This window comes from Sprattus sprattus (genome assembly GCF_963457725.1).
Source record: "Sprattus sprattus genome assembly, chromosome: 9".
Classification (NCBI taxonomy): Eukaryota; Metazoa; Chordata; class Actinopteri; order Clupeiformes; family Clupeidae; genus Sprattus; species Sprattus sprattus.
The window spans coordinates 18,906,547-18,921,652 of record NC_137928.1 but is presented as its reverse complement, the minus strand read 5'-3'; the positions used below and the strand labels follow the sequence as shown (position 1 = coordinate 18,921,652).

Below are 15,106 nucleotides of genomic sequence, written 5' to 3'. Positions count from 1 at the left end.
ACAAATAATTGCAAAGACTTCCTAACTTAAATATCGGCAAATTTCTACACATGGTAAGATAGAGCTTTTGGTTGAAAATTGCATGCCTTAAAAAATACCCTGTATTGAAAGTCTATATGATTTTCTCTGAATTGCTTCATGCTCATTTAAAACAAACCATTATACCTTTTAATAAATAAGATTAAGATGACATAAGGAATTGGTAGAGAGCAAGGGAGTAATGACATAGTAACATTGGTTATGCCTTCTCTCTCAAATGCAAAGGCAACTGTAGTTGCTTGAAAGGAGGTACAGCTTTGGGTTTCATATAATCTTATTCAGCTATTTGTCAATCGTCTCCAAACTTCTAATCAACCAATATAAGTAATTATCAATTAATTATTAAGTCATGAGGACAAGGATCATGGTTCTGTCCAATTATCCTTAAACATTTCTCAAAGTATTAATAAATAATTAGAAAAATTAAGCAAATTGAAATCTGTGTCGAATCCAGAAAAAAAATTGTCAACACCTTGTGAGCACATGCTGCATGTGCACCTCTGCCTTAAAAGCTCTCCATTCAAATGGGACGCAACAGAAAAGCAATGACAGGACACATGCACTTTGCTCTTGTCCTCCTTATTTGTTAAACCATGAGCGAGGAGCTGATGTTGTGCTTCTGTTTACCTTTTACCGAGACGCCGTATCGAGTATCGACCCACCATATTTGGTCAAAATACAAGTGGACTCATTGTGAATAATTCATGTATAAATCTACCTCGTGAGGTGGCTTTATGAGGTTGTGTGATGGATAAACATACAGTGTTGTGACTGAAAGAAAGGAAACAAAGTGACGGCCAGTGGTGCCTTCCAACACCATATGTTTCCACATACAACACCAGCTAAAGCACAGCCTCTATATTGCCTTGCGTTTCTGCAGTGGTGGAGGGGGGTGATAAAAACTAATGAGCCAAAACAACCTGAAACCTTTCCTTTGTTTCCCCAGGGCCGTGTAAGAGTTTTGGGGGATTACAGGGGGGGGGGGGGTTAATCGGAACTTAATCAAGGGTGCCACCACAAGAAGTCTCTGAAGAAGGAGGACTGCATCATTCGTATGCTGTGACACTGATATTCATAGGTTATTATGGCTACCTGTTCAGTCTTATATTTATGGCTACCTGCACACCTCTTTGGGTGTAAAAATACATGTGGCTGACTGGTGTACAAAAAGATCGTCTGATCAACCATGAGTGTGTGTGTGTGTGTGTGAATTAAAGAGTTTGTTTATGCTGTGTCAGTGTGTGGTGCTTAATTGTGTGTGTGTGTGTGTATGTGTGCTTGCAAGCTTGTGTGTTTAACTGTATAACTGTATGTTTGTGTGCGTATGCGTTATTCAAAATGGACTCTAGTTTTCCATATACATTAGGTAGTCATTCTAGAGACGGGTATTGCATGAACATTGCGGGATCATCTCCACGTGATGGGATGGAACAAAGCTTTTGCCATAAGGTCTACACGTAGCCCTGTCTCTGTGAGTCTGTGTGCGCCTGGATGCTCTTAGGCCTTCTCCTCCATGGTGGCAGCCATGCCATTGATGGTCTCGCTCCCTCTCTCCTCCGCCTCCCCCGTCTCCTCTGTCGGTGTCGGCATCGTCGTCATCTCCTTCTCCTCGGTGCTGATGAGGGGGTCCCGGAGCGAAGGGGGGTTCTGGCTGTGGTGCCGGGGTTCCGGCGAGAAGAGGGAGAGCTGTGGGAAGAGCTGGCTGTCCCTCATCCTGGCGGCCAGCTCCTTGGCGCTGCAGGGGGGTGTGCAGGTCTCGTAGATGTCGTGGAAGCTGTTGTAGTCCACCTCGTAGAAGCCCTTCTCAAGCGAGAGCACTGGCGTGAAGCGGTAGCCCCACAGCACCTCCGAGTCCAAGTAAGAGCTACGCGCCTGGCAGGTCATTCCTGTGGAAGGATTGCACACACGCACACAGACACACACCGGATACACGGACACACACACACACACACACACACACACACACACAACGACACACACACAAAAGGTTTAGCATGCATATGTCCATGTAGGCAGGTATACGCAGATGCAAAGACAATCATATACAGACGAGAACACACACACACACCCACACCCACACACATACAGGTTGAGACAGGGGTGGGGAAATGGAGAGGGTAGATAAATTATGAATGCCTTGGGCTCTCTCTTTCCAAGCCAGCCAATAGTTTTATGATGCTATGGCACTTAAAAAGAGCCCCCTGTCCATCTGTAAGAATCCAAGATGAGAACCTGTCGTAATCTAGTAGGGATCCCGGGTTCATAACAAACTACTGCTAGAAATGGTGAAATGAAAAAGGAAAGAAAAAGCCTTGGTTTGATTAAAACAAATCAAAAGATCTTCATGGCGATCTCCCACAGCAACATGGATGGAAAGGACTGATGAGAGCAATTTGCTCCACGTGGAGATAGTGAAAATATCTATACGAGTTATCTAGTAACAACTGTTCTCCACTTAAAATGGAATCAATTAAATTAGAAGAACAGGAGAGTCATTTGCAGGAGAGGCGGCTTCTCATGAGTGTGTGTAGTGATTATATGAGTATGAGTGCTTGTATTGATTAAACTCCAGTATGGATGCATGTGTTGACTAAATTACATTCCAGGCCTTGGAAAAGGAATATTTTGAATGAAATGTTCTCTGTCTCAAGGCCCTGCATGAAACCCATGGGTCATGATATTCATGCTCTTAGGCTTACTCTAAATAGGCTTCTGTTTCTTTCTAATCTGCGGAATACCTTACATTTTTATAACAGTATAGCGATGGTTGTGAATTCATCTGAATACGTTTGGTAACTGTGAAGACGCCTCATTATCTTTAAATCCATACTATCATTGAGAGTCTGAGCACTCGTGTGCTTGTGATGGAACAGGAAACTGACCTGCTGTGGAGAGCACAACCAAGGTCCCATCAACAAATCATGACATGGAACAAGACTGTTCTCTCTATTTCTTCCTAATGCGCTTGTTTGGTGCCAGATAACACTGGAAAAACAACCCCAACCGTTCACACTTCTCAGAATTCGACAGACAGACAAAGTGTTGCCATCATACCGCCGGGCGAAATGAGCCGCGCGCCTGAAAATTGCGTTTGCCTGGCCTCTTTGAAACAAAAGCACCATGAGCAGCCTCAGTGTTGTGCAACATCTCGCTGGGCTCACTTAGTTCACAGTACGGCTGCACCCCCTTGGCAAGCGGAGCAGTAATTCATGTTTCAAGACATCCTCTGAATAGGGGGGTGAGGGGGGTGACACCTAATAGGTGTGAATTGCGCACCTGTGTGTCAGACAACCGCTATCAACACCACGCAGCGCCTTTTTCTGCAGGCCAGGCGATGGCAACAAAAGAGTTTTCTAATTGCAGGGCTTCTATATCGTGCAGCCAAGGAGCTGCTCATGGAATTCCACAGCAGTAATAAAAAAAGTGCAAAAAAAGCCTTTTTTGAGCTTGCAGAGAAGCCCGCTGAGTTTGAAATGAAAACGCTCCAAACAGGCTTTCCTTCTTGGGCTCAGGTGCTTATGATAGCAGCTGGGAGAAGTAAAGAATTGTGTGTAGGAGTGTGATGGGGCTATGCGGGTCTCCACTTAACATTTATTAAAAAAAAAAATGTAAATTACAGCATGTCTATTCAGTGTGTGGGTGTGTGCATATGTGTGTGTACTGTATGTGTGTGTCGACTGGGTATGTGGGTCTGTGTGAGTGTGTGCTTCTCGTTGTGTGTCTATATGTGTGTCTGTATGTGTGTGTGTGTGTGTGTGTGTGTGTGTGTGTGTGTGTGTGTGTGTGTGTGTGTGTGTGTGTGTGTGTGTGTGTGTGTGTGTGTTGATTTGCATCTATGGAGCCTACTTGTCCCTGGGAAATAGTTAAACATCTGTGCTGGGTGCTCTCTCCTTATAAATAGGGAGGCAGCACCTGGGGGCCAAGGTTCCTCCGGCTATTTGTGGAAGGCAGTTTGGCGACAGCGACAATGGCTGACACCCAGGAGCCTCTCTGCTCGGAAAAAAAGCCCCTCTCCCACCTCCGCCACCCCTCCACCATCACCTTCTCTCTAGATGGAACAGCTCTCAGGAGGGGGTGGATAAAAGCAAAAGTGTTATTTTAATTTGTGTTTGTATGCAAATCAGATGGAGTGGGACACTGACAGATAAAGGCGATTTGGCAACTTTCAGTTAAACTTAGCAGGAGAACAGTTCAGGAGTGACACAGCATTTTGTTCAAAGCACAAAACACAGCAGTCATTCTCAATGTGGTTTTGATCCGACATTGGAATCTGTGAAAGCTGACTCGTCTCCCCTCTGCTCGAGGAGTCTTTGAAGGACTGGAATTAGGCAAGGCTGCATCTCTTCTGTCTTATCAATAGGGATTAGCTAATGGCATCAGTCCAGACACTTTATTGCATATCTTAAGAAATCAAGACCAAATTCCAGATTAAACTGTATATAACTGACTCTAGTGTTCCTTCTTCCTAAAATTGTCCTCGGGCTGAGTGTGAATTGGACCTCCGGTAAAACTGATTCCACCCATAATGCCAAAAAGGCCCACTGTTCATTTCCTTTCTACACCTTACATTTTTCTGCAGGATGTGCATTTGAATTCTGCACCTGACTTCAGGCTGCAATCACCAAAGAAAACATCTTTTTGGTTCTAATAACATTTTCCTTACACAATCAAATAACTACAAATCTCTTGAGACAATCACACTGTTTGTTATCCGTTGCAGTGATTCAGCGTACTGTGGAATTGTCATCTGCATATTGCCTTGTGGAGAACATCATGGTATTATTCATGCTGCAGGCTGGCTGTCAGACATTGTACAGCCCCTCTATCAATCTGAATTTAATACCACACTCCTGGTGGGTGCATAAGCTGTTAGCACAGTGATTACATGGACCTGTAAAAGATGCTTTCGCTTAACATCCAGTCAGCTTAATGGAGTGGAGAGCCTCTCTCATCCATTTTTTAACCACGAACCAAACTGTCAAATCAAAATGCACGAGAGCCGGACACAGAATCAGCGCCCTCAGGGTGTGTGACCTTATTACGGCTTGAGGCATCGAAACTAAGTCATCGCTGCCTCACGGGAGCAGAACTTTCAAATTGACACCAGATAACGCCGGGCTGTTAGTGGCTTAATCCGGCCAAATTGCTCACCAGTCTGGCGATTGAATCCCATGACTGGTGAGTGGGGGCCTTGTTTGTAATTTTCGCGAGATGTGTGGAATCAATGACATTAGCAGGAGTCGTCCATGTTTCCCCCCACCCATTGATTTCCAATAGCGTGGCCACTTAATGCAGAAACGGTTTCAGGAAGTGGAACCTGTTTTGGTAGTGCCTTTGTGGAAAAACACAGGGATTGCCCAAAACACTCAAAGCCAAACTGCCCAGTGTTTTGTGAACACAACACAACCTCCTGGTCCACCAATCGCTGGCCTGGCCCCAAACTCAATCAGGACCCTATTTTCACGGTGGATCCGGACCTGCTCTAACGAAGGCCCATTCTAGAGTCTCTTGCTACAGTGTCTTAGAGGCACCATGCGTAGGCGAAGAAATAACAATCACAACTACATAAACCACCAACAGGCGAAAACAAATAAATAAATGCATGCACATGTGAAATAGTGCCAGATAGAAATGGCTTGACTGTGATTAGCGTGTTCAAAAACAGGATGAAAGCAATCATCCCCTGCTGAATAACATTACGTCGGCCGATTATTTAGCATTTTGGTCGAGCATTCATATTCTCTACAAGTCTGCCGCCACTGCAGAATACAGTAATAGGTCAGCCTGTATAATGCCTCATGTTTAGATTAGAGCTGCAAAAAGCCGTCCTTGGACAAAGGCCTAACAAACTATTTGAATTGCACATATTTACTTCGATCATCCAGTATGCCAAGGGAAGTGTATCAGGTGTAGAATGTATAAGCGGTTACAAAAGACATGTAGGGGCACGCACAGGAATGATTTTCTGTACGCATAGAGATATAGGCAGGTTTCCTCTCCAATATTCTGCAAGCAGCTAAATGTTAATGGGGAGGAAACTAAAAAAATAAGTAGCAGAGTCCCCCAATTGAGGGGGGGTGATGGCGGGATTCAATTTTTTTTTTTAAAGGGACCAGCTAGTATAGAGAGACTGGCAACTGTAGGTGGCTCTTTTCTTATATGGGACATTTACGATAGTAAGGTCATGCTTTATTGATTGGGTTGGACACAGGAATGGAATAGTTGGAAAATTGGGTATGTAAATATGAGAAGGTGATTGAATTCTACTCTTCTACTCTTGTTTTTTTTTTTTTTAGAAATAAATACATCTGCATGCTGTATCCGACTAATATATATATATAGCAGACAAAGGGGAGCCTGATGCATTGGCAAAACTTTCCATCAGGCCCCTTACCAGAACATGCCTGAGGTGCTACCTTTATAACTTGACTCCATATGAACTGCCAGCACGAGCCAAGACAATACATTCATTTTGTAAACAAGAACTTCAAAGGGTCACTGTGACACACATGCAGTGGAAGTACGGGTGCACGGGTGTATGGAGAAATACGGGTAAGACCTATTCACCTGACCATCACTCACTTTCATCTGCTGACAACCAATCCTTGTGAGTCTGTGCTCCACTCAAATGGACAAGGATAATGGCAGAAAGCAGAGGGCAGCCCTGAAATCCTTGCTAGTCTCATCAATCATTTTGTATCAGGGGGACTGCCTCATGCAGACTGAATATACTTCAAGTGTGTTATTATTCTGAGAGTGAAACTCATTCTTGTCACTTTTGGCATACCATCTGATCCAAAGTTTTAAACCTGCTTTCAATAATCCTTTACTGATAAGAAAGTTGAGCATTACGCTGCTGTGTTCAGACGTTTAAAAATTAAATAAATATAAGCGTTACTAAATGTGCAACTTTACCTGTGGCTTCCACCATACCCTCCAGAATGACCACGATCTCAAACTGCTCTTTCTCAATCTGGGCCTTTGACATCTCCCAGAACGGGCTCTTCTCGTTGATCTCGTGCGAGATGATGAGCGGCGACACCAGGAAGAGCCGGTCGTCGCCCGTGTCGAAGCCGATGTTAATGTCGGTCTGGTTGAGCGGGATGAACTCGCCCTCCTTGGTCTGTTGCGAGCGGATGAGCTTGGCGCGGATCGACGCCTCGACGATGTGGGAGTTACGCAGGTCGCCCACGCGGAACATCAGGCACAGCTTGTTGTCGCGCACGGAGATGACGGCCTTGTGCGAGAACATGAGTGTCTCGGCCCGGTTCTTGGGCTGCGAGATCTTGACGAACATGCAGCCCACCATCATGGCGTTGACGATGGAGCCCAGGATGGCCTGAATGCACAGCAGCACGATGCCCTCGGGGCACTTTTCGGTAATGACCCGGAAGCCATAGCCGATGGTGGTCTCCGTCTCGATAGAGAAGAGGAAAGCCGAGACGAAGCTGTTGAGGTTCTCCACGCAGGGGGTCCAGCCCTCCTCGTCGCCGTGCGACAGGTCGCCGCGGATGAGTGCGATCAGCCACCACAGGATGCCAAAGAACAGCCAGTTGATAATGTAGACCAGAGTGAAGATGAAGAAGCTCAGGCGCCAGTGCAGGTCCACCAGTGTGGTGAACAGGTCGCTCAGGTAGCGGTAGGTCTCCTTCACGTTGCCGTGGTGCACGTTGCACTTGCCGTCTTTCTGGACGTAGCGCTGCCGCGGCTTTTTGGCCGGGTCGGCGATTAGGTGCGTGCGGTCGGTGGGGATCTGCGCCTCCCGCATGTGCTTGGGAAGCTTCTTCACCTGCCGATGGAGGGAAAAAAAGGACACTGCTGAACATTACGATTCCTCCAATTTTTTTTCTGTGTCCAAACACTAAAGGAGAATGTCACATCCGTGACACGTTTTAATCAATGGTCAATAATTATATGACTGTTATATAAGGTAAGACTAGATGTGTTTGAGAACTGACAAGATAGATAGAAATAAGCTGTCAAAGAAAAGAAGAGTGGTTCTCAGCACTATTTTACCCTTATGTTGTTTACAGGACTAGGATTCAAGAGCAGAAGGAGATTGAGAGGAGACTGAAGGAGCTGATAAATGGCTTACAGCATGTTCCACCATCCCAGCCCATCGCATGTCACCTGTGACAGCATATTTCCTTAGCATGTATAATAACTCTTCTCCATCTGTCTCTCTGACTCCTTCCAATTGCACCCCTCATTGACCAGCCATATGCTGCCTCCCATTAGCTATGCGGCTCCTGCGCCACTGCTAGTGCAAGGGGGAAACGAATGTTTCCTTAGATCTGCCACAACAACTCAGAGGGTCTGATGGCTAGCAGCACGGCTGTGCTAACACTGTCGCAGTGCTTTTTGTTGGCCAGGAACTCGTGTCTGTACGAGCGTATGTCAGAGGTGACGCAAGGACGTTCGGGGCTATCTTTCCACAGGCTGGCTCAGGCCCAGTCAAGAGATGTGACTCCCCATCTGCTAGCTAGCTCCTCCCAACTCCCCCCCCCCCCCCCCCCCCCTTGTGCTCATGTGTGTGACACACAGGCAGGTTCAGGCAGGATGGCTCTGGACCCGTACCCGATTGCCATGCCCTCCACACAGACCAAGGACATGCTGACATTTGGTGCCTGTGCTGGAGACAGCGTGCTAAACTGTTAATCGAAATGCTGTATTGTGTTGCTGGGAAGGCCACAGACAGGGTGCAGGTAGCTCCTTAAAAGTGCTAATCGGACACCTGCATCCTCTAATCCCCTTGGCGCGGGCATACACCTGAGACCTATTTGATCACTGGGCTACAGCTCTATAAATGTCAAGAAATCCACATAAATCTACCACATAAACGCTCAAACACAGTCCACTATTTTCCTTTTAGTACTTCCATTCCTTTGAACATGCAAAAACAATCCACAATCTACAACAATTCGAGTGACAATACACAGTGATGGGTTTCTGACTACATAGGATAGTTTTAGAGGGCACATTTGCTAGAATACTGTATAACAGAACCATAAAATAAAACTAAATACTGTGACTGAAATAACATCTTGGTTAGGCACCACTTCTCATGTGTTCCTATAGATCAACTGAAAGAGCAAAGAGCTAACAACACCATAGTCAAAGGTTCAAAACCTCGGGAGTACACATCCTGAAAAACTAAGTATGAAAAACACTGTCATTCTGTATTATGTTCTAAGTAGCTGTGGATAAAAGTGTTTAAGTGTCTGAATAAATGTTCACATATGATGTTCACGTATATGTTGCAACTGATTTATCGACAGCAGAATCGATTGCTAGGTTCCTCCAGTACTAATGAGTGTTTTGACATTGATAAATTGGTAGACTAAAAGACAGCAATAAACAAGAAGAGAGAAATCTATTAATTGACCCATGGTTTAGTTATTGATAGAATGAAGGATGTGTTTGCAGCTTAATTACATGTACTTCTCTAGATGAACTTATGTCCAGAGATGCTTGACAATATTCTCAGTTGGATGATATAGAATTCATTAGGCTTATCTATGACCGTCATGTGTTTCCTTTAATGTCTTATAATATAAACAACATTATTGGATGGGATTAGAAGATCCTTTTTTTAGGAAAATAAAGGTGTCAACTTCATGATTAAAATTCTTGACTTCATAATTACACTATTTGGACAGACGCTGTGGTTCTCATTTCTTGAGTAATTAAGGTACTTGCAAAGCAACAATGCTATGGAACCTTCCAGGCTCTACATCTCCCTTGACATATTTACCTGAGCAGTATTTACAGAAAAAGGATTGTATATTGATCGCAGAATGCAGTCACTGCTGTGAAATGCAATTACTCTGGTTTTAAGCATCTCTCTTTGTTAACGTTTGTTAGTGAGGAGGAGCTTTGTTAGTGTGTGATGGTGAGGTTTGTGTTGAGGGGGATGGCCTGGAATGAGGAGACTGGGGATTGAGTTCTGACCTCGCTAGGTGTCACTCCTATCTCCATGTCGTGGTCCATGTGGATTCGAGAATCCCCTGCCATCCTCAGCTGCGGCTGTACACCTGTGTTGCATGGGAGGGAAAAATAGATAGAGAGAGAGAGAGAGAGAGAGAGAGAGAGAGGAGGGGGAGGGGGAGGGGGAGGGGGAGGGGGAGGGAGAGAGCCAAACAGAAATCAAGAAACCATCTGTGAAAAGATTGACATTACCTAGATTAGGGCGGCATCAAACACACGTTCCTCATTCCAAGGATTCAATACCAACAGTTCACACTCAATCCTGGATAACATTCAACCACACAGTGATGAAATACAAACGTTTTACAAAATACTTAAGCTCGGTCAATAGTTCATTAAGTGTTTATATCCATCTCAATTACTGCAACATGCATATTTATCATGTGAAATGGGCCTGAAAATTCTAATCGACCGGGGCAGACACATACATCGGCAAACAGGAAAAGAGGAGACAGCACAACAGAGATTCCGAAATTGGTACAACACTAATACCTCGCCCTGGCAAGAAACAACATGTCACACACCTTTTTTTAATATTGGGAACATCAGCATGCTAATCTGTTGATTTTTAGCTCACAGGCCAACTGGGACGTGTATGTCTGTCCAACTGTGCAGGAACTGTTTGTTAACACGTGCGTCTAAAACAAGCAATTGGTCTCAGCTGTGCCTGGCCACTCCGTGCTTGTCCCAGAGGAGACGGCACATCAGCGCCAACCTAGCGTGAGCTCCATGTTTACTGGGCTAAGCTGAGCGCTTGGAAAGCAGGAGACGCACGACACTCGACAGCAACACACTCTGTCAGCAGAGGAGATGAGGAGGAACACTGATGCTGTTTTATCTGTCTTTGGAGATGCACTCCTACTTTTATTTTTTTCCTCTTCTTACTTTTTCTCAAAATACACTCCTTGTTGAAGATAAGGCTTGACATGCCCTTTTATAACACTTTATTTATTTTACTTTATTTTTCCACAGCATGGTGATATAAAAAAAAACAACGCTGTCACTTCCATTATATTTTCTGTGTTGCCTTTCATATTGACAAAGGGCATTTTTGTCTCCCACACCTTGGCACATTGTTTGTTTCGGTCTAATTTGATTGCTCTTAGTTTAACTGTATGATGCTGTGACAGGAAATATTATTTAGAAATTCAATTTTCGATCTGTTATTTTTTGTTCCCCCTACTGTGCACCTGCGTTCGCAAAGAAACCTGACAAAATGTTATTCATGGGCATGAATTACAAAAGGCTCCAGTCATGCAGAGAGAAGGAAAAAAGAAAATCCTGTTTTTGTTTGGCCATTTCCTATCTGTCATTTTAGATTGTTGGCCACAAATATGGGTGCTGCATATGGATGATGATAGGCGCTTTATTTACAGAACCATTAAGAGGCATTCTATAGACGGCTCTATATGGATGCTGCTCGTCAAGAAACCTGCTTTTGTTGTTATGCAACAAGACTCCAAATTGAGACATTGATCTGGCTGGAAATCAAATCAATGGTAACACGGTATGGAAACACATTTAACCCAGCACAAATTAAACTGATTGCCGGCTGCAGCAATGGCCACACACACCCCTTTAACATCTCATCCATTTGTAACACTCATAGTCTGAATACAAAGATGGCAAGCTGGGGCACAGGAAATGCAAAGAGGGCCCACTCTGCAGAGGAGATATGTCGCACACAGCGTCCACCCAGGAATAGCCTGTTGACATTGATGGCTCTACTGCAAAGGGCAAGGCGACGACGTGATGAGCATCAGCTCCAGAGGGTACACACGGAGGAACACTGGGTCAATAAAATGTAGAAAAACCACAGCCCCATTTGAATGCATTTCGAGCCACGCTTGCGTCTCACTCTCTCCATGCGGAGGGGTCGCATGTATAAATCATGCTGATGACGCCGGTGAACCTGCAACCCCTTCATGCCTCTCCCCTGGACTCTGATAGCTGCACTTAGAGACAGCCGATAGCTCTGCGCAAGTGGGGAAGGGTGGGGGGAACTTGCGGCGTGAACAGACTCTAGTGAGCAGGCGCTTATCTCGTCGCCCCTGAGAGGAAAGCATGTGTTCTTACTGGGCAGCTTTTAGGCTGACAGGGTGTTTGTGGTTGAGTCGGGTCTCAGGACAAGCATGGAGGGGGGGTTGGGGTGGAGGAAGTGAAGGGAAAGGAAGGGGGAGGCAGGGCTTGAACTCAGCCCAGAGGGAGTGCTCCGGGCATGATCTAGCCAAGCGAATACAAACAGGCTCCACATTTCCAAGAGCGAGGCCAGAGAGTCAAACCTAGAGAGAGAGACCAAACATCTGTTTGCCTGTAGCTACTGTTAAGGGACGATCTCTTAGGTGACCCTCATTCTGTGTTTGTGATGGGGGGGGGGGGGGGGGTCTTTGTGTATGTGTGTGTGTGTGAGCTTAGGGTTCGATGTGCTTGTGCATATTTCGTAGACGTCAGCATTCTTGGGAAAGGTGAGAGCTCGCCGCGAGCCATGCCAAGTGCGCTCTTGTATCAATACTAATTAGCACTTCGATAACACAGTCTGAGGATGGCTTAAACTGCCTTGAGAGGGCCACAGTCCAACGGCCCTTGCAGATTACTACTTAAATCGTTACTCTACGACAAAAAAAAGTCACTGCATTAAGACGGCAGAGATGCACTTCATTTGCCAGATAACCTTTCACTTTTTAATCATCTACAGGGAATGATAAAACACCATGGTGCAGGTTTGGCAGGGGCACACTCCTCCACAGTCCCAAATAATGCAGTTTAAAACCCGAGAGACATGGCTACTGGGTGCAACAGCTGAAAGAAATGATAATCAATACAGTACATACATCCCTCTGACTCTCTCTCTCTCTCCATCATCTTGAACTCCCTGTCTGGTTCACTGGAAGCAATTAATAAACCCCACGAAGAGCCAGCACAGCAATAATCCGTACTTTACCATTAGGATGTAATGTTTGCAGCTGGTCATTCATCCTATATCACAGACCTTGCAGGTTTTCATTTCTGTTTTTGGGGTGTGTGTGGGGGGGAAAGCAATTTTGAGGAGTCAACAAAATAAAATGCACAAGTCAGAGTTTGACGGAATAGGGTACATCTAAGGTAGAGGAGTGATATTACACACACACACACACACACACACACACACACTCCCATTAGCTATTCAGAGACATCAGGAGGATGCCATCATTCTTCCTCCTCCTTCTCCTCCTCAGACTGTGTCCATCTCTGGGAGGAATGAGAGATGGGACACAGCTCTGTACCTCTCACCACTCTGGTGTGACACTTGGAGGTCGGGCACGGGCCAAGCGGCTTACCGCGTCCCTAGCGTCAATGGTAGTCATCTTGGCTGGCAGCCCAGAGGACTCTCTTCTTCTGTGTGTGTGTGTGTTTGTTGTGTGCTTTCGGATGCACATGTGTGTTCCAACGGCTTCAATCACCTTCCTTAGATCACCTTCTCCCGGTTGGCTCTATCTGTACCAGATGTCCCAGTCCCAACTGAGGACAATTAGCCTAATGAAATGACAGTGTCCTCCCCCTTGTCTCACCCTACCCCAACCCCCAATCCACCTCCACCAAAAAATACTGCCCGCTCCAAGCCAAGAATAGCCTCCGCAAGTTGAGACTGCACTCATCCCCCTCCCCTCCAATCTCCCTTGCTCGAACCGCGGCGCCAAGAGGCTGGTCCTCTGAAAGTGATGCCCCTGCTGTGATGAGTGAGACTGGACAGAGTATGGGGGAGCCATGGTTAACCAGCTGCCAACCACTCCAGAAGGCATCCTCCACCAGCATAGTGTTCATTTGTGTGTGTGTGTGTGTGTCTGATGGCTGGATGTGTGACTACCTGGAGATGAGTGCGTGTGTGTGTGTGATTGTGTGGTTAATGGTTATTTGCGTTTGTATAGGTGTCTATGTGAGTGTGTGTCTGTGAGTGAGTCTGTGTAGTTGTCTGTGTTTGTGTGTGTGTGTGTGTGTGTGTGTGTGTGTGTGTGTGTGTGTGTGTGTGTGTGTGTGTGTGTGAGTGAGTGAGTGGTTTTAAAGTAAAACCAAGTGGTGTGACACTTCTTCCCGGCTCTATCGGAGTGCTCGGCAGCTCGTTATCATGGGCTGCCTGGTGTGGGAGAGGGGAGAAGCGTGTTTGAGGGATGTGTTTAGAATGGGCAGGGATGGAAGGCAGGGGTGACACAGTCCTGACAGGGAACTGAAACATAGAAGGACAAAGGGCTGCTCATGACTAGTATGCTATCTAATATCGATATCCATCCAAAATCCATAGTGTCAATCTGCAAGCTTGACCTATCTGTAAGAAGCATAGCAGTATTGATCAGACAGGAGTGGAATTTAATCACAACAATTAAGCCTCCAATGCCACATGAAAAAATAAATGGAAACACTTGCTGTAATTTCGACAGAAGCCCAGACAAACAGTTCATTTTGTCACTGTGTTGTGGATTTTCACAAATGTCTTCCATGTGTGGCTGTTACAATGGCCGAAAAAAACATAATTCACTCTTTTGTGCTATTCAGTGAATTTCTGTCGTTATGGCACAATGCATGATGTCCTATTGATCCAGCACGCTCTGCACTGTGACCTTTCCGTATGGATGGGCCGAGGTGGAGCGTGACCCACAGCACCCTGCTCTTTGCTCTCCCCATATGTCACAATAAGGCACAGAAAAGCCTGAGTGAAGTAGCTCCTAGTCCTCAGCAGCCTTCTTACCCGCACAGCGCCTGGAGTCACAGCACACTGATAATGGCTGAGCCATACTGATAATGACCAATTAGCCCGGCCAACAAGTACCTCTGTCCCCATTCCTCCATGAGGAGGAGACGGATGAGAATGTGAGTGGCGGAAGCGACAAGGCAGAGGTGGATTGTGAAGAGAGCTGTTGGTGTGTGTGTGTGTGTATATGTGTGTTTTTGTGTGTATGTGTGTGTGAGCAAGAGAGAAGACTGCATTCTGTTGTGTGTGTGGGGTTGGAGGGTGTTCCTCTGGTGTTTTACGACACATTTTTTTTACAGGATGCAGTGGTGGCGTTCGCTCTTTTTCTCCTCCATGCATCACATTTATGTGTGGCAG

The 15,106-nt window shown here is 45.7% G+C and overlaps 1 protein-coding gene across 1 annotated transcript; it reads right to left on the bottom strand.

Moving 5' to 3' along the window:
- Nucleotides 1-1,536: 1,536 nt before the first annotated feature.
- kcnj5 (potassium inwardly rectifying channel subfamily J member 5) lies at nucleotides 1,537-10,053 on the bottom strand (the record flags this gene model as incomplete). Its single annotated transcript, XM_080845151.1, has 3 exons — nucleotides 1,537-1,925; nucleotides 6,955-7,828; nucleotides 9,991-10,053. 3 exons carry the CDS (start codon nucleotides 10,051-10,053, stop codon nucleotides 1,537-1,539), a joined length of 1,326 nt encoding a protein of 441 aa, XP_080701277.1.
- Between the last annotated feature and the right edge of the window lie 5,053 nt (nucleotides 10,054-15,106).